The following is a 20,875-nucleotide window of genomic DNA, read 5'->3' on the forward strand; positions in this document are numbered from 1 at the left end:
CACCCCCGCCAGGAAACCTAGGAGGGCAGAGGGAAAAAGATTTTTTTTCCTGCCCTACAGTAGCCATTATGTATAAGGCAACATGCTAGACTTATATATACTTGAATATAAATAATAGCGGCTACCAATTGTTAGGAGCATTTACAACGTGAACCATCGGCTCAGCATTTTTTATAGATTGTCTTACTGAATTTCACAGCAATCCTAACAAACAGATACTATTCACTTCATTTTTTAACTTGAGGAAGCTGAGGCTCATCTCATGTAGGTTAGTAATGTTGCCAGAATCATTTAGTTTAACGAATGGTAGAGTTGGGACTCAGACTGTTCTGTCCTAGAGCTCGTGCTTCCATAATCACTAGATTTTATAATCACTGTTTGTTTTATTACCTTTATTGTTTATAATGAGTCTATTGATAGTACGCCTAATAATTAAACTATACAGCATTTTAAAATTTACAACATGCTTTTGTGTACCCACTAAAATTGGCTATTAAATTCTCAAACCCTGTGAAGGGACATGGCATTTCCGTTGTATAGATGAGAGCACTCAGAGTTCATGGAATTGATGTGACTTGCTGAAAGTAATATCACTAGTGAATGGTAGAACTGGGGCTCAAACCTGTGGTTCCTGATCTGTGCCACAGTCCCCATAATGTCTGCCCCGTTATTCCTAATCTTACTCGTTGTGGTCATATGTTATTTTTCTTTTTGATATTGGCTCTTCAGGTATTTGAAGACTTCTCTCTTGTTCTCGCTCTTGTCCTGACTCTCTCTTGTCCTCCCTGAGTCTCTTCCTCCCAAATGAAGTCGCTTTAGTTTTTATTTTGTGTGTCAAAGGAGTGTGTCCAGGGGGGTGGGAGAGCTATTGGGCACATAAAGCCTCTGGAGTGCCAAGAGGAAGACTTCCGGGTGAACTGTGCCCACTGTTCTCGCCATCCCCAAAGCCCACATATTTCCACCCTGCACCATCTTCTGAAAATTACCTGGGCTGGACTAGGATCATTGGTTTTTCTTTTCCCAATTATTTAGGCAAAGGGATGGTGGTTGCATTACTTGTTGCTGGCAAGATCTCTGTTCTGTGCTCCATACAAATGAACACTTGAGAGAATTGGACCTGTGTCATAGCAACCTTGATGAGTTAGCAATGAAGACTTTTTATCAAGAACTCAGGCACCCAAACTGTAAACTACAGAAACTATTGTAAGTATGGCATGAGAACATTTAATGGAGTTATTCCCGTTTCTTTCTTTGTCCCACCTCCCACTCCTACTTATTAGGGGAAACCAATAGTAAACAAATACTTAAAATCCACTGTGTAAAATAACTCCTAAGAACATGACCAATGGAAACCTCTGGGGATGTGAAAGCATAACTAATTTATTCTGGGAAAGATAGCACAGAGCATAGTAGCTGTTGACATGGGTTTTTGAGGCTTGATTAGGAATTTTCTAGATGAAGAAGAACACGGAGCTAAGGCATTCTAGGCAGGTCAACAAAGCATTTTCAAAGACATTCTGGAACACTTTAATTTCTTTATTGAGGAATAACTTAAACATTCAATAAAATGTGCAGATATTAAATGTTCAGTTTGTAGAATTTTTACAATTGCATACAACCCTGAAACCAATACCCAAAACAAGACAGAAAATAATTCCATCACCTCAGAAAATTTCCTTGTACCCCTTTCTGTTCAGTCCTTTCACCCTGTCCAACCCCAAAGGCAACCACTTTCTAACCTCTATCACTATATATTAGCTTTTTCTGTCCTTGGAAATCATTTAGATGGGTTCATATAATACGTATATTTTGTGTCCATATTTTGCTCAACAAAATATTTTTTAAAATTTATTCGTTATTGCATGTTTTAGTTTATTTCTTTTTTTAATTGTTAATGTTTTAAATTTATTGGGTTGACTATGGTTAGTAAAATTATATAGATTTCAACTGTACATTTCTATAATACATCATCTATGTATCACATTGTGTGTTCACCACCCCAGAGTCAGTTCTCCTTCCATCACCATACATTTGATCCCCTTTTACCTCTTCTATGACCTCCCTACTCCCTTACCCTCTGGTAACCACTCAACTATTGTCTGTGTCTATGAGTTTTTGTTTCTTTGTCTTGTTCCTTTATTTCTTTTTATCTGATTAGCATTCCATCGTATGCTATACGACAACTTGCTTATTCATTCTCTTGTGAATAGACCTTTGGGTTTCCAATTTTTGGCTATTATGGACAAGGCTGGTATGAATATTCCTGTGAAAATTTATTTTTTAATTTTATGACATATGTTTTCCTCTCTCGAGCTAATACCAAGGAATGGAATTTCTAGTTCATAGGTATATGTTTAACTTTTTAAGAAATTACCACCCAGTTCTCCAGAGTGGTCTTATCATTTCATAGTCCCCCCAGCAATATGTGCAAGTTCCAGCTGCTCCTCATCCTTGCAGACACTTGCAATTTCAGTCTTTAACTTGATTCTAGATACTCTATCACGTTGTTACATTTGCTTGTTTATATATCTCCCTCTTGCCCATTGGCTCTGCTAGGAACTGAAACTGATCTATTTCCTTCCATATCCAGTGCCCATCAATGCGCTCAAGGCCTAATTGGTGCTCAGTAATATGTGCTGAATGCTGAAAGAATGATAGATGTTGGTTCTTATAAGCACTGAAGATTAATGTTCTTTTTTGGGGGGGGACAGTTTTCCTCCTAAACATTTCCCTTAGAATCTGTATTTTAAGTGAAATCTGACCCTAGATTTCAAGCAACTAGATTAGGTCTGGATTTGCATATAGATGTAATAGGCAGTTGCATATATGTTATGATTAAGGGGTTCCTGGAAGTCCTTTTCGTTCACCCTCACATGTCTCTCTCACATTGTCCCTTCACTGAATGTCACCAATACAATAGCTAATGTCTTCTTTTGGGTTACATGGTTTTCCCTTTCCCTTGAGGGGTTGGGGGTGACACTGTGAAGTTATTTTTAGGCCTTTCCTGCCTTTGTGTGGCCTCACTTACTCAAGTCTCATTTCCCTAACAAGCGAGACTGTACTTTTGATTTACCTTTAATGAGTGCCTTAGTCACTTTTACTAGATGATGATGGTTAGTGCTCTAAATAGGTCAAAACTTTATTTTCTTGTGCTTGGCTGGAAGTGGGGTCAGGGTGAAGGGTAAGTAGTGGGCAAAAGGAAGGTTTTGAACTGTTCGCAGTGCGAACATGCTGAGCATTTGCGGCTAGAGGAGGCACTACAGAAGAGTCAGATACAGCTAACAGTGATTTAGATGGAAAATCAGAAGAAAAATGGGCAGATTTAACTTCCTTCATATTTTACTTAGGGCTGTCTCTGTACACCTAACAATACATGAGATGATAGCATTTTTACAATAATGTGTTTTGCCTACTGCACATCAAACAGTTGATGTTAACTGTGAACGCACCTTGGGTTATTTAATGGATTAAATATTGTGAAATAATGTTGTAATTATAGTATTCGGAGTAGTCCCAATAATTTTTGGTAGTCATTTCTGGCATTTTAAGAGTTTAAAAACTCCTCTTCTGCTTTTCCTGACGTTATTACCTTTTCCACGGGACAACGAAGTTGTAACCCCATTGTTTTTCTAAGCAACACCCTGAAACTTGAATTGATGACCTGACCTGGAATATGAGAAACCCTAAGTAAGATAAGAAATCGTGGGAATATTTAGAAAATATCTAAGAGTTATTTAGGTTTGAAAAGAAAGAGGTGCTGTAACTAAGGACAGAGATGATTTTGTAATCCCTCCTGCATATTTTTTTTCCTAAAGGTTGAGATTTCTTTCTTTCCCTGATGCTTGTCAGAATATCTCTAGTTCTTTGACTCACAACCAGAATCTGATGCATCTCGACCTGAAAGGGAGTGATGTAGGGGACAATGGAGTAAAGTCATTATGTGAAGCCTTGAAACACCCAGACTGTAAACTACAGAATCTGAGGTAAGCTGTGAGTTTTTTTTTATTACAATGAGACTTTGTCCAAATAGACTCTTCCATCCTGGAATTGCTGTTGATAGCGCTGGCTTAAATCTAGTACTTTCATGATACGGAATAGCGGGGATCAGTAGATCAGGCTGATTTCCTCCTGTTAGGACTTCTAACGCTTTCCATGCTCACCCCCCCCCCCCTACCCACCTTCTGAAGACACCTTGTTGTATGCTTCTGTTTCTCCATCTCCTAAATTTTGGGAAGGGGAAAGCAGACAGAGAATTTATAAAGATTTAAGTTTTTTCATATTTAAATGCAGGAATATGTATATTCATTGTATCTTTAAATTCTCAGAGAAGAATGCACTAATTGTAACTGGGAGCAGTGCTGTGATAGGCTCGGTTTTATTTAATTTTGATAGTGAATCCCCCTTACTTTATAATTGCAACTCCGTGACCAGTACAGAAAGCTAAGGAAGAGCAGTGTAGCAGCTGTCAACTGAAGGTGCCAGCTTGCTGTCATACACACTTAGTAATGTCCATCTTGTAATGGGCCTGATTTTCTTTCTCTGTGAAAGTGAGCTTTGCAGTCGTACTTGGTCTCCACATTGTGTGACAGGCTTCAAGAAAGATCTTATTTTACAATGAAAAATATTCAGTTTCTGACAAATAAAAGCAAGATAAAAAGTCATTGCAGTTGGTTTTACCTTAGAAGTTTTTTGTAATTCCTGGAGTCATTTAGAGGTGGGGGTCAACAATGAACCAAGATAGGTCTGTATTTGTGGGAAGCATGATAATCTGTGTAGAAAAAAACAAGTAAAATCTGAAAGATTTTCTTTTTGACAATATGAATTCTGTTACCGTTGCATATTTTAAATCTCACTAGTTTTTACAGGGTGAAATGCACTTACAGCATGTCTGGAAAGTTGTTGGATAATTCTTGGACATGTGTTGAGTTAAGTTATAAGCTTACCAGGTTGGGGTATTGGTTATACTATCTATGAAGTAGTTTTAGGACATTTTGAGGAATTTTCTATAATCTCCAGCCTCTGGTCTGGAAACCAGGTGAGAAGTAGTTCATTGGTTTCTGTCTAAAAGTGAAACATATTAGTAACAAAAAGCTGTTAAATGGAGGGCAAAGTGTTTTCTTACAGTGGAAGCCATGGATCCAAGACAAAATGTCTTGGCACTTGACAGATCAGCAGGACTTGATAAAATCTCTTTCATCAATTGCAGTTCAATAAATCTTGATGTAAACCCAGTTACTAGACATTCAAACAGGAAAACATCCCCCTGGGCCAACTAGTCAGGCCCTTTGCACCAGTGAACAGAATGTTTGGGCAGCAGAAGTCATCAGAGCTTTATAAAAACCAAACACTGCACTATGTAGGACTGGATGTTTTCCCATTGTGGGTAGCCACTGGGGAGTAGTCAAGAGTCAAGTAAACTGTTGCCATTTCATGTGGGGAAAGTTCCAGTTTTGTATTTATTTTAGAACTCATGTTATAAAAGCTAAGGACAGTTGACTGGCCATGTAATATATGTGCTTATGTTCTGTCCCTCTAGTGTAATGTTCTCTTTCTGTTAAACTTCAGTAACTTATCCACAGGTCCCATAGTATTAGAATCTTTGGCTTTCTAGAAGAGCTCTATCCAAACACAATGTGTAAGATTTCCTTTATTCCCCTGTCTTCTTGGCTGCTGATGTAATACCCTTTAGTATTAGTCTCCTTGGGCTGCTTAAACAACAGAAATTTATTTCTCACAGTTCGGGAGGCTGGAAGTACATAATCAAGGTACTGGTAGGGTTGGTTTCTGGTAAGACTTGTCTCCTTGGCTTACAGATGGCCACCTTCTTGCTGTGTCTTTACATGGCCATTTTTGTGTATGTACATTCCTGGTATTTTCTTAGAAGGACACCAATCCTATTGGATTAAGAGGTCTGCTCTTAGGACCTCATATAAAACCTAATTACTTTCTTAAAGGCCCTGTCTCCAGATATAATCACATTGGGGTTTAGGGCTTAATACATGAATTTTGGGGAGCACTATTCGGTCCATAACACCTTTTCAGGGCAAGTGATGTTTTCAGCCTTAGCCTATGATCTAGGTCATCTATTGAGGTCTAATTCTGGACTGAGGCGGGAGCTTCTCCTGTTTCTACCTCTGTGTACCCTGATTTTGATGAAGAGAGCCAATTCCCAAGGAATAACTAGAACAACTCCACATTCCAGGAATGCTGCTGCCGCAGGACTCTTCTTACAAATGGCTGGTATCAGGCCCAGCCTCAACCAAAGTCCAAGTTGTCTCTAAATATGAGTCTCCAACTATGCACTCTACATGCACTTCTTCTGCTCTGCTTCCCGTCTTTTATTTTTAGAAACTTTTATTCCTGATTAACTTCTTGTTTTCACTCTTAAGAACTGGATTCCTCAGAAAGTATGCACTGGTTTTCATGAATAAATGAGCTCTTGGCAGACAATAGGGAGTCAGAGCTTTTGCTCCTGCTTTTCCGTCCATCTGTTTTAGAAGTCAAAGAGTGCAAGGCTGTAGCCATCCTTCAATCCACCATCTTCCATGTTGTAGTTAGAGGATATACCTTCCAGATTAAAAAAAAACAAGAATCATTTAAAAATATTTTTGAATGTTTTTATATGTATTTTCATAAGGAATTGGGGAGGTAGGGATGGAAAAGATATGCTTCCCACCCTTCCCTTCCTAACTCTCTATTAGAGCCTTGTGCTTGAATTATCAATAAATAACTCTCATTCTACGTAGGGAAGCTGGATTTTCATAAAAGGTCTCAGAAGACCCAGATCCAAGTGACCACATGCTCTGGCTGGGTGAACAGTGGTTATAATTCTTCTCCAATGAGTGGTCATTTCTATTTTTCTGTATTTTTTTCTAGTTTGGAATCCTGTGACCTAACTACACTTTGTTGTCTGAATATCTCTGAGGCTCTTGTCAGAAGCCAGAGCCTGGTATTTCTGAATCTGTCGACCAATAATCTATTGGATGATGGAGTGGAGCTGTTATGTGAGGCCTTGAGAGATCCAAAGTGTTACCTAGAGAGACTGTCGTGAGTCTTTTTGCTTTGTTTTCTGTAGAGTCATTTTGTTTAGTCTTGTATAGCTTAGTTCTGATCCGAATGGGCAAACTGCCTGGGTCTTGACACGAATTGGCTCATTTGTCAATCTCGGATGAGCCCCTCCTTTTCTTCTTCTAATGTTCTTCCTCTTTTACTTGATTTTTAGACACTTCTTCTCTTTATGATTGACTTCTTAATTTTCATTTTTTTCCAGCTTCCCCTCTCCCCTTCTGTGTTTTGTTTCATCATACCCTCTGTATAGTTGCAATGGAATCCATCAATTAAGTAGCTTTGATGAGGTTGAGTCAATAGTTGAGATATCGGAGATATAAGTACCAGCTAACTTCTCTGTGAAGGAGAAGAGAAGCACGAACTTTGGAATTTGGCTGATCCCTTACCATCTGTTTCTCCTTCAGTTTAGAAAGCTGTGGCCTCACAGTGGCTGGTTGCCAGGATCTCTCTTTGGCTCTTATCAACAATAAAAGGCTGACACATTTGTGCTTGGCGGATAATGCCTTGGGAGATGGTGGACTAAAGCTTATGAGTGATGCCTTGAAACATCCACAGTGCACGCTACAGAGCCTTGTGTAAGTGTCTACTAGTTTTCAGCTTTCCAATGTAATATACATTTGAAATACATTTAAAATGGGAAAATATTATGAACATATTCTGGCTCCTGCTTTTTTTTGTCATCCTTAATGATAATGAAGATGATGAGCTTGATGATATTAAAAACTGTCATTTATTGTGTCCTTACTGTGTGCTGGGCCATGTGCTATATTTGTTTAATCTGCACAAAAATACTTGGTGTCAAATTGGCCACCTGAGTTTTAAGTGTCTCATTGTACAGGTTAGAAATGTGAGGCTTAGAAAGATTATGCAACTTGCCTAATGTTCACAAGAAAATGATGGATTTAGAACTAAAGTCCACCCATGCAACTCCATATTTTGGGCTCAGAAAAGGTAAATATGTAGGTATACCATTAAACAGAAATACAGCATTTCATGGTATGACTGGATCACACTGTGATTATTCTGTTAGTTGCTGTTAGATAATTTTCTAGATATCAAATGGATGAGCCAAAATTTTCATTTTGTCAAATTGATTAAATTGCCTCCAGATAAGTTGTTTATAGTCCCTCGCAGTCTAGGGGCTTGCATTTCAATAACATCACTGGGTATTCACAATATTTTTTTATCAGTATTAATTAGATAATTGAAAATAACTTTTAAAAGGATTTGATGTTGAGCATCTTCAGATGTTTTTGGGTTTTAGTATTCTAGGAATTGCCTCATCATAGGCTTAGTTTTCCTCTGGATGTTTCTTTTGTATGTGTTATATATTACAGTTATTAATGTCACGTATACATTACTATTATTTTTATACATTGTAAATAATTTACCTAGCATGTTGCTGTATTTCTAATTTTCTTTATAGTCATTTTCAGAATATAGAAGTTTAAAATTTTTGTGAAATCTAATTATCTTCTCTCTCATGACTTCTAGAAGTTTTGTCATAATTGGAAATAACTTTCTTTAAAAAAAGGCCACTTATGTCATCTTTTTTGTACCCTTTATGGTTTAATTTTTAACACTTCAATGTTAAATTATTCCAAATTAATTTTGTGTAAGGCTTAAACTTATTGTCCCCATATGTTAGGTCTGTTGTCCCAAAATCATTTATGGCATAATACATCTTTTCCTTACTGGTTGGAAATGCCATTTTTACTATGGACAAAAAGTACTTACTTTATTATGATCACTCCCATCCTATTCCATATGCCTGCTCCCCTGCCCCATGTAGCTACTTCTGCAACTTGAGTACTACGTTTATATACCATGTAAAGAGGTTAATATTTCATTTATAGTAATAAAAAGAACATGAATCCTGTGTTAGCCCAATCTGGTGCAAATCTGTTTCCCAGGTGAGACAGCCAAAGAGGCAATGAGAGAAGAGGGTATTTGATCTGAGAGGGAGTGTTGGCAAGTACATAAGGGCTTGTAACATGAAACCTTTTCAGAGATATAACTCTCTGGGCTGTAGAGCAGCGATTCCATGTTTCCTCTCACTGTCTTTCCTGCAGGCTGAGACGTTGCCATTTCACTTCACTGAGCAGTGAACATCTCTCGTCTTCCCTCCTGCACAACAAGAGCCTGACACATCTGGATCTGGGGTCAAACTGGCTACAAGATGATGGAGTAAAGCTTCTGTGTGATGTCTTTCAGCATCCAAGCTGTAGTCTTCAGGACCTGGAGTAGGTATTCTTTGACCTTAACTTTTGTGTAGCTTTAACTACTGTGAGAGGAGGAAAGGTATGGAAAGAAAGGTACTGGAAGCTGAGTGTCTCTCAGAGAAAGGAATACAGCTGATTCCCTCTCATTCTGCCTTAGACTAGCTGGGGATGTCTGCTCATCGATTTTTCTTAAACAATTAATACAGTAATCACAGTCAACTTCCCTCAGGTAAGGAGGACCAGAGCCATGATGCTGAACAGTAGCCGTTTTATTTCTCCCTTGGTTGTGCCTCAGCAAGTCTACTGTGTGTCCTCTACCTTACATCCATTAAGCTAAAATTGTGCTCTATTAGTTTTTCTTTCTTAAAATTCAGGTTTATAAATAGGTCGTTTGAAGAAATTGGGAAGGATTTTTAAAAATATCCAACAACCCAGTCATTCTTAAGCAGCAACTGTTTTATTCCTGTTATGTTCTTGCTTACTCTGTGAGTGGATATACATACCTGTGCATGATATGTGTATATGTAATTGTGATTACTGTGTAGACATGACTTTGAGGTTTTCTTTTCAAATGATAGGTATAAATCCTTATGTACAATTATCTTATTGATTATTTTAATGGCTGCATGATATTTAATATTTAATTATATAAATATTGTGGCTAGAGTGAAGCAAGATAGAAGTGCCACTTAGCCATCTCAGCTTGTTTTTCTACTATGGCCTCCCATGGGACTAGTGGCCTGGGTGAGTCATTAAGGATCTAACCCCAGCATAGTTTTTTTAGAACTATAAATTTGAGATTCTTGGCATACCCAGAGGTGTTTGGCTTGGACAGAATCATGATAAGCAAATTTCCAAATAAGTTCAATAGTTGATTGTCACATCTGTAAACACTAAAGTGGTTGAACTCTTGGGTCCAAAAAGCACCTGTACTTGAGGAAAACGTATATGATATAAGTTACAGTGTGATTCTCTGATGTTTCCTTGATTATTATTCAAGTAGAAAATAAAATTTTACTTAATGGAAATTGCCATTAAACCCAATACCTTTATTTCAGCTACAGAGATATAACTTCTAAGAACCTATACACAGAAGGTGTTTGCTTAGCCCAGTTTCTTGTCTTAGCATTGCTGTAAACACATAGACTAATTTGTGCTTTCTTAGCTACCTTCATAGTCTCTATACAGGCCATGCCACTGCCTGAACAAATGTTTTCAACAAATTGAGCTAGATGCTGAGGGGACTGAAGGTTATTACTAAGGTGATGCTCTTGTTCTCAGATAACTCACAAAATGCTGATAGCAGGGAGATAAATATAAAGCCAACTATAATATATTCCATATATTGTTACAAAGGTATGACAGAAATTTCAAGGAGCAAGGAGTGGGACAGAGGGGATTGAGTTACTTTAGGCTGAAAGATGAAGATTTTGTTATGTGCAGATATCTTAGGCAGAAGGAAAGAAGAGAGGAAAAGGGAATGAGGATAGATGTGGTATATTTGGGTAAAAATAGATGCCGTATGGTTGGAGACAAATAGGGTGGGGGACGAAGTATGGAAAGACAATGCTTGAGGCCAGATCGTGAATGCTCTTGAATGTCCTACAAAGGACATGAAAAATGTCTTTTTATATGTAGCTTGCTTCTTCATTCTTTGGAGGTAACATTTTGAGATGGATTTCTGGAAAGCAGTTTTATTTCAAAAATGTATTAGAAACTGAAATGACGAGATGTGTCTCTTCCTTGGGAAAGCTTACAATATTTTTTTTAGTGTTGATAGAAGTGTTTATACCCTTGATTTAGGAAGCTTGATCGATAATCTGCTTATGGGAGAAAGAGTTTTCCCCATTATTTTTTCCTGCTCATTAAGAAATCCCATCTGTTTCTACTGGTAATGTTAGATCTTCCTATGAGTGTCCTGGATTGTAGATAAAAAGGGTCAGAATAAAAGGCTCAAAAACCCGGACATTGCTTTATTTCCCCCAGAAATAAACTAATTAAGCCTCACAACTTAAAGGTCTCCCTTTTATTTTGTATTTCTTGCAGATTGATGGGCTGTGTTCTCACTGGTGCATGTTGTCTGGATCTGGCTTCTGCTATTTTGAACAACCCAAACCTGCGGAGCCTGGACCTTGGGAACAATGACTTGAAGGATGATGGAGCAAAAATTCTGTTTGAGGCTTTGAGACATCCAAACTGTAACATTCAGAGGCTCGGGTGAGTTCAATTTTTCATTAGGACAATGATACCTATTTGGTAGAAGAAATTTGGCATATGGAGAGAGGATGGACAAAAATGGGGCTAGAAGGTAAGTTACTCTTCAGAAATGAGAATCTGAAGTTCAAATATATGGATCAATGTGTATTACAGGTTGTTAGTATAGAAGCTGTGATTCACATTTCTGTGTGTCTTCCTCAGTGCCTTGGACAGGGTATGTATTAAATAAATGGTACTTGATTTAGGTCTTTCACATGCTATCACCCTTCAGATAGCCCATCTGTCCTTGAATTAATTATTCTTATTAAATCAGAGATTTTACTAATAATCTTCTATCTAGAAAAATGCTGTTGATGCTTTCAAGGAGCTTGCAATCTAATTTTATTCTATGTTCTGTGTACTCTTTATGTTCAGTCATATATTGTCTAGATTTTTTTTCCTCTTTAAAATTTTGAACTGATATTGGATAGTTCATTTTTACTTATACAGCATAAATTATTGACCTCTGAGTCAAAAATTTTGCTTTACATGTGAGAAGCCCAGACACTATGATATGTCTCCCTGAATCTTCCAAGAAAGTGCTGCTTTTCCCGTTTTCATTTACTGTTTATATGTTTTTACCACAACAATGATGTTGTAACTGTTGAAATTTAATTTTGTTCTACTTATCACCTAATAAGTTAGCCTATTATTGTCTACTGGATGCTGGCAGGAGACATACACTCCTATCAGAGACAGAGTACTTTATTACTCATAGCATAGCCAGCCGCACAGCATTAGGTGTGTTTGTGTCAGTTTCCCTTGTGCCCCAAGTCCCACAAGGTCAATGTGGAGGGCCTGGACAGATGCCTGCACATGCAGTGGGTTGAATCCCAGTAGAGGAACATTGAGTTTGGGGACCCACCATTTTATAGCAAGCAGTGAGCAAGTCTGCTCTTTGTCTTGGAGTGGGGATAGATGTTCATCAAGGTTTCTCATTGCCCACACGTTCTAAGAAATGACCCAGGTGAAGAATTATCAGGACCTTGCATTTTTTGTCAGCAAAAATGTAGGAGGGCGAAAGACGCGTAGAAGAATGTCTCCCAGCGATATCCACCCCTTTTTTCCTACACAATACAGTCTTGGCTTCTGGTGAATTTTTACAAAGACATGCTACTACACTGGCCACTCTGATTAATCTAACCAACAGAAGCTGGGACCAACTTTGTTTAACCTGTCTCATATACCATTAAGGCCACTGTTTATAGTACTGCAAGCACAGTTTGAAGCCAAAGTGCAGTATTGATTTCAACTATGCCCCTAGGTTCCATGACTCAGTCAACTGAGTTAGACTCAGGGAGGAACAATAGGTCTTGTTATCCATTACCACTAATGAAAAGGAGTTTAGAATGACTTGCTGATCTTGGTGTCATTGGCAATAAAAGGTGGCAAAAGGTGGTCCACAAGCAATCCCATACCCAATAAAGACACATTCAGTGGGCCAGACTTCCCCACATGCAAACATATAAACTGAAGGAGCACATTTGGTCATTGTCTGTTATATTTGATTTGGGTCACCATTACATTGATTTAATTATGTCAGATGGGCAGTGTCACCAAGTAGTTACAACTGAGTTGTTTGCTGTACATGGCATATCACAAGGCTGTTTTGGCATCAAGAGAAGCTAATGAATTTGTATTAGATTGAAACAAGGTTGTACTAGTTGTGTTTGTACACATGTGAGAGAGTTCCACATTTGGGGACTGCCACTGATAACCTCAAGCACAGCAGAATAGTTGAGGACCTGCCATATGCATATGAGATTTTCTGTTTTCATACATGTGGACAGCATGACAACTGAGCAGTGGGTCAGATTGCCAGCCACAGCTGCCGCTTGACTCACATAGGCTACGTAACTATTTTGCCAGGTGGCAGTATTGGATCTAGGGGGAAAAGAGAACCTTAATTGTTGTCCTGACTCCCTGTACCTTTCAGGTTCTAAGGTGTTCTTTCCCAGATGTTGGCGTTGCTACTCTTCCCCCAGCCGTGAAGTCAGTGTGTCCCATCCCAGTGTCTGTAATTTCACTATTTCTCTAATCATCCCTCATTTGCACCTAGACCGTTAGTCCAGAGGGATCAGGTGGAACAGGGACAAAGCAATTTTACAATATTTACAGAAACCCATTCTACTCCATATGAAATAAGGTCCCCCACACCAGGCAAGACAATACAAAATGGGTCCCAGCATTACAAAATGGCCTGCACGCCCTTTAGCTTTCGGATACTTAAAATCAGTAGCTTTTCTCAGAAATCATATACTCACAAATAATAGCATATGAAACTGTAGCCTTAGCATCTCCACTTCTGTAATTGTACCTTGTCTCAGTTTACCCAATACTAATAGCTAGCAAAAAGCCCCTAACTTCCTCTAAAACCCAGTATATTCCCTCCTCCTAGCTAACCTACCCAGCAACAAAAACGGGAATAACCACAAAAGTGCTTAACTATAGCTTCTATAATTTCTAATCATAATATATTCACTGTATACCAATTAATTATAGTTAGATATTAGGCTAATCTTGCTATTTTAGCTTCTTGTAAGACTACTTCTCTAGGATTAAGGACTTATCCAAACAAGGACCCTCACTCAAAATATACATGAGACTGGGGTCCAGAGGACTTTCCACCGCCCATGCCTAGGACTTCCTGGTTTGGACATAATCAGTTTCTGTATAACTCTCTGCCTCAGTGTACCCCTGCGGTTTTTGCCTTTATAAACCCTGCCCAACTTCCTCTCAGGGCTGCGAGGTCTTTGGAGCAGTCGCCGGCTTTGCAATGAAGACTCCTGAATTGGCATTTTACTTTCGTTTCATTGTCTGCCTGACTCACAAGCTCTACATTACAACACATACCTCGGCTCATAGCAGGACTCAACCAAATGATCATTATCGTCATCATCTAGGGCTTTGTCAATCCAAACGAGAATCCAGGTGTCTGAACTGAATTAAGTTTAACCTCATACATAGATCCTTTCTTGCTAGCCTGCCACCTGGTGGATGTACTAGTCAAGCTGGCCTGGAGTTGTTGGTAAGGAAAGAAAAGCACCATGCCCAGGAATGGTCAGGATGCAATTCTGAAATTTCAAAATAATTTTATATAACCTTCTATTACTTTCATCCTAATCATTACCCAGGAGGTAGCCAAAGAGAGGTGAGCCATTTCAGGAGATAGCCACATTTAGTGACCAAACTGCTCTGCTAAGGTATGTAGACCAGGAGTTGGTGAGGGGGGTGGAGTCAGAAATCTTTTTTATTTAATTTTGAGGGGCCATTCCAGAGCTCACAATACCAGATGCCTGTGGATTGCAGATACTTATAGAAGATCTGTATATTATCTTTCTCAAAAGAGGAGTTTCTTTCGCTTTTGGCAGGCATTTGCAATAGGAATAAATCACTTATTCCAATCAGGGACTGATCTGATTGAAGGCTAACTTTCAATCATTGTAAGGTTTGATATACGAGGCCTGACAATTAAGTTGGCGAACTCATCCTAGAAGAAGTGCTACATACCTCATTGCTAAATTATCACTATGGTCAGCTTCGAAGTACTCCCCATGGGAAGGTATGCACTGACGCCAATGCCTAGTCCACTCTTCAAAGCAATTTTGGAACTCTTTTTCTGGAATGGCCATCAGAGCTGTCATCGTATTATTCTTGATGTCCTGAATGTCATAAAAATGTCTTCCTTTCAATATTTCCTTTATCTTCAGGTAAAGAAAGAAGTCATTGGGGGCCAGATCAGGTGAGTAGGGAAGGTGTTCTAATACAGTTATTTGTTTACTGGCTAAAAACTCCCTCACAGACAGTGTTGTGTGAGCTGGTACATTGTCGTGATGCAAGAGCCATGAATTGTTGGCGAAAAGTTCAGATCTTTCTTCTTAACTTTTTCATGCAGCCTTTTCAGCACTTCCAAATAGTAAATTTGGTTAAGTGTTTGTCTAGTTCATACAAATTCATAATGAATAATTGCGCTCATATCAAAAAAGGTTAACAACATCGTTGCAACAAACTCGCAAACTTAATTGTCAGACCTCGTATTTTTTGTGTGGAATGTTCATTGAACACCTTGACTATTGACCCATTGTTTCTTCAAAATGGAGGAGATGGGTGTAAATTTCTTGATTTTTTTTTTCTTTTTGGTATACGTGAAATGACTTAGTTTTTTTATGAACTTGAACACTGCTTGGCTGTGTTCATAGTAAGTATTTTGGTCATTCTTGCTCTGAGAATTTTCCAGAGGAAAACTGACTGTTAGCATTGAATCCAGTTGTAGAAAAGTCTGAAACCAGCAGATTCTTCCCCTTTAATGTCCTTATTGGTTAAAAGTACTTTTAATTTTTGTTTGGATGTTGATAGAATTGCTTCTTAGGTCCAATAATTGGTCCTATGTTGAACTTCCTTTATTCATATTTTTCTGGGGAAATGGTGTGGGTTTTTTTTTCGTTGGTTGTTTGTTTTTTGAGGAGAAAAGCGTCCTTTATTCTACATACCAGCAGCTAGGAAAGATGGCAAACTCAAGTCCAAAAACCACCTTCTGGTGTGCTTTTTTCATCTGTAGATTTTACTTTTTTTTAATAGCGTTTTGTATCTTTAACTTCTGCATGTCTATTTGTCCATTTATTTTCAGGGTCACTAACTACGCTTGTCAGATCTCTTTTGTTGGTCTTCCTTATCTGTAGTTTTCTTTAATCTTTTAAAGCTCATTCTTTTTTTGCTTGATTTTTTTTCTAACTCATCCTACATATTCCTAAATGTATTTCAGTAAATGTATTTTGCTTCTTCTTATGTGACTTTAATTCTATAATTTTTATTTTTCTCTTGTTATTTTTAAGCTCTTCCAAATCATATTTTAAACATTTTCATTATGAAATAGAAAATACATACAGAAAACTGAATACAAACTAATATTTTAAAAACAAAAAAATGTATGTAACCACACCCAGGTCATGAAATTGTATTTTCCCAGTTAACTGAATTCCTCTCAATCATCCTTCTAAATCGCAACTTCTTCCCTCCTTTCCAAGAAGTAACCATTATCCTGACTTTAATGGCAGTCATTTATTTGTTTTCCTGGGCTGCGAACAATGAGTGTATGTAATCTTAAACAATACAGTTGAATTTTGCCTAATTTTGAACTTTATATACAAGAAATCATACTTTATATATTCTTTTGTGTTATTTTTTTCTTAATGTTATGAGTCATCTAGTTGCTTCATGTAGCTGTAGTTAATTCATTGTTATTGCTGTAAAAGATTCTGACGAGTGCCTATACCAAAAATTATAACCATTCTATTGTAGGCGGACTTGGGGTTGTTTTCATTTTCTTTCTTTTATGACTTAGTGATGCTATAAATATTTTAATACATAAATTCTGAGGTATCTGCATAGACATTTATTTAGAATAAGCAATTAGGAGTGAACTTGTTATATTATAGGGAATATATGTATTCAGATTTATCAGATATTGTCAAAAGGATTGTACCAGTTTATTCTGCCACTGCCAGAGTTCCTATTGCTCTCTATTCTTGACAGTTTTGTAAGACTTAATTTTAAAAATTTTAGCCAGTCAAGTGTGTGTTTTGGCGTATGATTGTGTAAGATTGGAATTATTTCTTTCTAGAGCTTTGGATACATTTCTGGCAAAGCTATATAATCTGATGTTTCCTTTGGCGACTTTTTTGACTTCTGATTAAATTTTTAAAATAATTATACATTTATGTAGGTTTCCCCTTATTGAGTAATTTTTGGTAATATTCCTATGATTTTATCTTTTCATCTAAATTTTAAAACTTATTGGCAAGTGTCTAAAATTTATTATCTGCTTCATTTTTGTATCATTTCTAGTGGTTTAGATATCTAGAGATGTTTCATTATTCTTTCTATCTTATTTCTTCTACTTTCGTTGAATTTATTTTACCATTCTTTTTCTAAATCCTTGAGTTGGATGCTTAGCTCATAAATATTTCTTCTTTTCCAACACAGACTTAAGGCTATGATTTTCCTTTAAATCATTACATTAATTTCATCCTAGACCTTTTGATACTGTAGACTATGTTTTTGTTATTTTTGAGTCTGGGTTATTTTAAAGTATATTTCTTAATTTTCAAACATAAGAGTGGTTTCTTGTTATCTTTTTGTATTTATACTCTACCATTGTGGTCTGAGAACATACTGTGCGTGATTTTAGTTCTTTGAAATGTGTTGACATTTGCTTCATGGCCCAGTATATAGTCAGCTTTTATATGTGTTCTGTAGTACACTTGAAAAGAATATGAAGAGCTGTTGGTTGCTGTATTTCATATCAGTTATGATTGTTAATCCTGTTGTTCAAATCATCTATATTTTTAGTGATTTTTTTCCCAGATAATCTAATTATGGTGAAATATGTTAAAAAATCTTCTTTATAATTATTTGTGTTTCGTTGTGTGGTTCTGTTAGTTTTTATTTTCTGTATTTTGAGACTTTTATTAGTGACTGCAAATTTAGAATGATTATGTTTCCTGATGAATTCTTGATAATCTTTCATGTCTTATAATGAGTTTTACCCTAAGGTTTATTTTGTGTGATATTTAGGTACCTGTGTCATAATTAGTGGTACTGTTGCTCCACTATGTTAGTGTGTGTTCCATGTAGGCAGCAACTTAAGAAAAAAGTTTTGTATACTCAGTACCTATATAGGCACTCAGTTGTTGAATGGCTAAACATAAGGTGAAAATTAAATTTAAATTGGTTGGGTGAATCATCAGGTGCAGAAGGTTGAGTTTAACATACTTATCATTGGGTTATGCAAGGGCCTACAACTGATTGATTGTTGATTAGTTAGTTGTTTAATTTACCGCCGTTAACCATTCTCCTTCCCACCTATGGGCAGCTGATCTAAAGTGTTTGAAATTTGCCATAGAATTGTGTGTATCCTTGTAAAAGATGTAATGTTGTTTTTGGTGCGTACATTTTTACTTACATAAGTGGCATGGTGCTAGAGATCTCATTATATAACTTGCTATTTAAATACTCAATACCATACTTCTAAAATCTACTTATGTTGCTGTATTCTTAATGCTGTTCGAGGATTCAACTGCTTTATCGTTTTCCTTAGTGTGCTACCGTATTTTATTTATTTCCTGGACTACAATTATGAATTTGTAATTCATGATATCGGAAGGGATATATTCAGCCTATAAATAACTAGAAATAATGATTATAAGTACCAAATTCCTTGAACATACCCTAATTGTGCCCATTTTTTAAGCTTCTGGAGTTAAGCTACACTCCCAGCTCACAGATCTTTTGTGTGCTTGCTCTCTGTCATGGGATAAAGTTAACTTTATCTGTAGTCTCTCTTCCCTGCAGGCTGGAATATTGTGATTTGACCTCTCTCTGTTGTCAGGATCTCTCCTCTGCTCTTAGCAGCAACCAAAGACTGATAAAAATAAACCTGACACAGAATACCTTAGGTTGTGAAGGAATTATGAAGTTATGTGAAGTCTTGAGGTCTCCTGAATGTAAACTACAAGTTCTAGGGTAAGTCTTCATTGGCTTCTTAGAAGAAAAGTTTTCTGAAATGAGGAATTTGGGGAGACAGTTGTTTATTGCAGGCCTCAGGAGCAACCTGATGGTGGATCCTTGGGTATTTTCTAGGCCTTTATTTTATCTTTTACTCCCACAGAACATGGAATTTCAAGAGATGTAATATAGCATAGTGGTTAAGAGCCGCAAACTCTAGAGCCAGCCTACCTGAGCTTTGTTTCTGGCTTTGCCACTTACTGGATACTTGAACTTACTCTGGTCCCCAATCTCTCTGTGTTTATTTCGTCATCTGTAAAATGGGTGACACAATAATACCTACACATAGGCTTATTGTAAGGATTGATCACTTGAATCAGCATAGGCAGTCTTTAAAACAGTGCCTAATATAAAATAAACAATGTGCTAGCTGCTTTTATCATCATCATTAGTAGTACTGTTTTGCTTGACCAGAAACGGGCTCTTGGAGGATCCTTTCAAATTTTAATGCTTCTCTCTTTCTCTTCTATATTCCGTTGTACTTCAACTGCCTTATCTCCCCTAGGGTATCCCTCAGTTTCCTTTCCCACTCCCCAGCCATGTTAATATTCTCTCCATACTTTAACAGAACAGTTTTTTTCTCTCTGAAATGAATTCTCCAGAGAAAGTAAAACGCTGTGGGAAAATTGAGTGCAAGAAGAGATGTTCCCTTGTTTTCTCAGGTTGTGCAAAGAGGCATTTGATGAGGAAGCCCAGAAGCTGCTGGAAGCTGTGCGAGTTAGCAATCCTCACCTAGTCATTAAGCAAGATTATAATGACCATAATGAAGAAGATGGTTCCTGGTGGCAGTGTTTCTGATTTGAAGAACCTGATACTCTTAAAAAAAAGTAAAATAAAATGAAGACCTCAGAGTGGTCTGGGGCTCCTAGCTTAGATACTCTGTGCCCAGACATATTGCATTTGATATCTGTTAGATATAGGTTAGTCACTTCTCTGTAAAATGTCTGTTCTACCTCACACAGGAGTTAAGAGGCTAAAATAAAATGAAAAGCAGAAAGCTCTGTGAAAAGTGTACCATGATGTTTTTAATTGGATGCAGAACTTAAGAATCCAGATGTGAGAAGCCTAGAAATGAGACCAGAGGATGGGGCCACGGAGGATGGTGTTAAAGCGTCGTTTCCTTTCTCTCCGTTCCTACTGCCATGGCTTAGTTCACAGCCTCACCGTCTCTGGCGCATTTTATTGAATGCTTTTCCGTGTGTGTTCTTACACCACCAGTGTCAAAATCACTTGGGTGTTTCTTAAATGCAGATTCCTGAGCCACATACTGGACTTACTGAATCAGACTATCTGGGTGAGGGTCCTAGGAACTGGCATTTTTTTTTTAGCTGAGCCATCCTGCCACCTATTGGTAGCAGCTCAGTGGCAGCTCACCTCGGGCCGGGAATCGAACCAGTGACCCTGTTGTTCAGCGCTCGCACTCTTGAGTGAGCGCTTAATCAAATGAGCCACTTGACCAGCCGGAACTGGCATTTTTAATAATTTCCCAGGCAATTCTTTGGCACATTAATATTTTAGAATCACTAGTCTGAATAGAAATGGGAGTCCACTTCTGAGGTGAACATTTTCTATAGCCTCCTGTGAAGATATGGGGAGATAGAAAGATTATTGGGGTTAGAGCTAAAAACAGGTTCCTCTGTTTGACAGAAACATGGCACAGTAAAATTTTCTGTAAAAGAATGTTTTGGTTACTTATTGCTATGTAACAAACCATCCCAAAACTTAGTGGCTTAAAACAATAACCACTTTGTTATACATCATGACTT

At 37.6% G+C, this 20,875-nt stretch overlaps 1 protein-coding gene across 1 annotated transcript in view; it reads left to right on the forward strand.

Moving 5' to 3' along the window:
* NLRP14 (NLR family pyrin domain containing 14) overlaps nucleotides 1–19,907 on the forward strand; it is a 26,539-nt gene extending 6,632 nt beyond the window's left edge. Inside the window, exons 4-11 of the mRNA XM_019632227.1 lie at nucleotides 1,039–1,203; nucleotides 3,816–3,983; nucleotides 6,877–7,047; nucleotides 7,473–7,643; nucleotides 9,141–9,311; nucleotides 11,337–11,507; nucleotides 18,897–19,067; nucleotides 19,772–19,907. Coding sequence (XP_019487772.1) covers nucleotides 1,039–1,203; nucleotides 3,816–3,983; nucleotides 6,877–7,047; nucleotides 7,473–7,643; nucleotides 9,141–9,311; nucleotides 11,337–11,507; nucleotides 18,897–19,067; nucleotides 19,772–19,907 — 1,324 coding nt within the window. The remainder of the gene's footprint in view (nucleotides 1–1,038; nucleotides 1,204–3,815; nucleotides 3,984–6,876; nucleotides 7,048–7,472; nucleotides 7,644–9,140; nucleotides 9,312–11,336; nucleotides 11,508–18,896; nucleotides 19,068–19,771) is intronic.
* Nucleotides 19,908–20,875: the final 968 nt, after the last annotated feature.

Source organism: Hipposideros armiger, unplaced genomic scaffold (genome assembly GCF_001890085.2).
Source record: "Hipposideros armiger isolate ML-2016 unplaced genomic scaffold, ASM189008v1 scaffold_1099, whole genome shotgun sequence".
In the NCBI taxonomy this organism is placed as follows: Eukaryota; Metazoa; Chordata; class Mammalia; order Chiroptera; family Hipposideridae; genus Hipposideros; species Hipposideros armiger.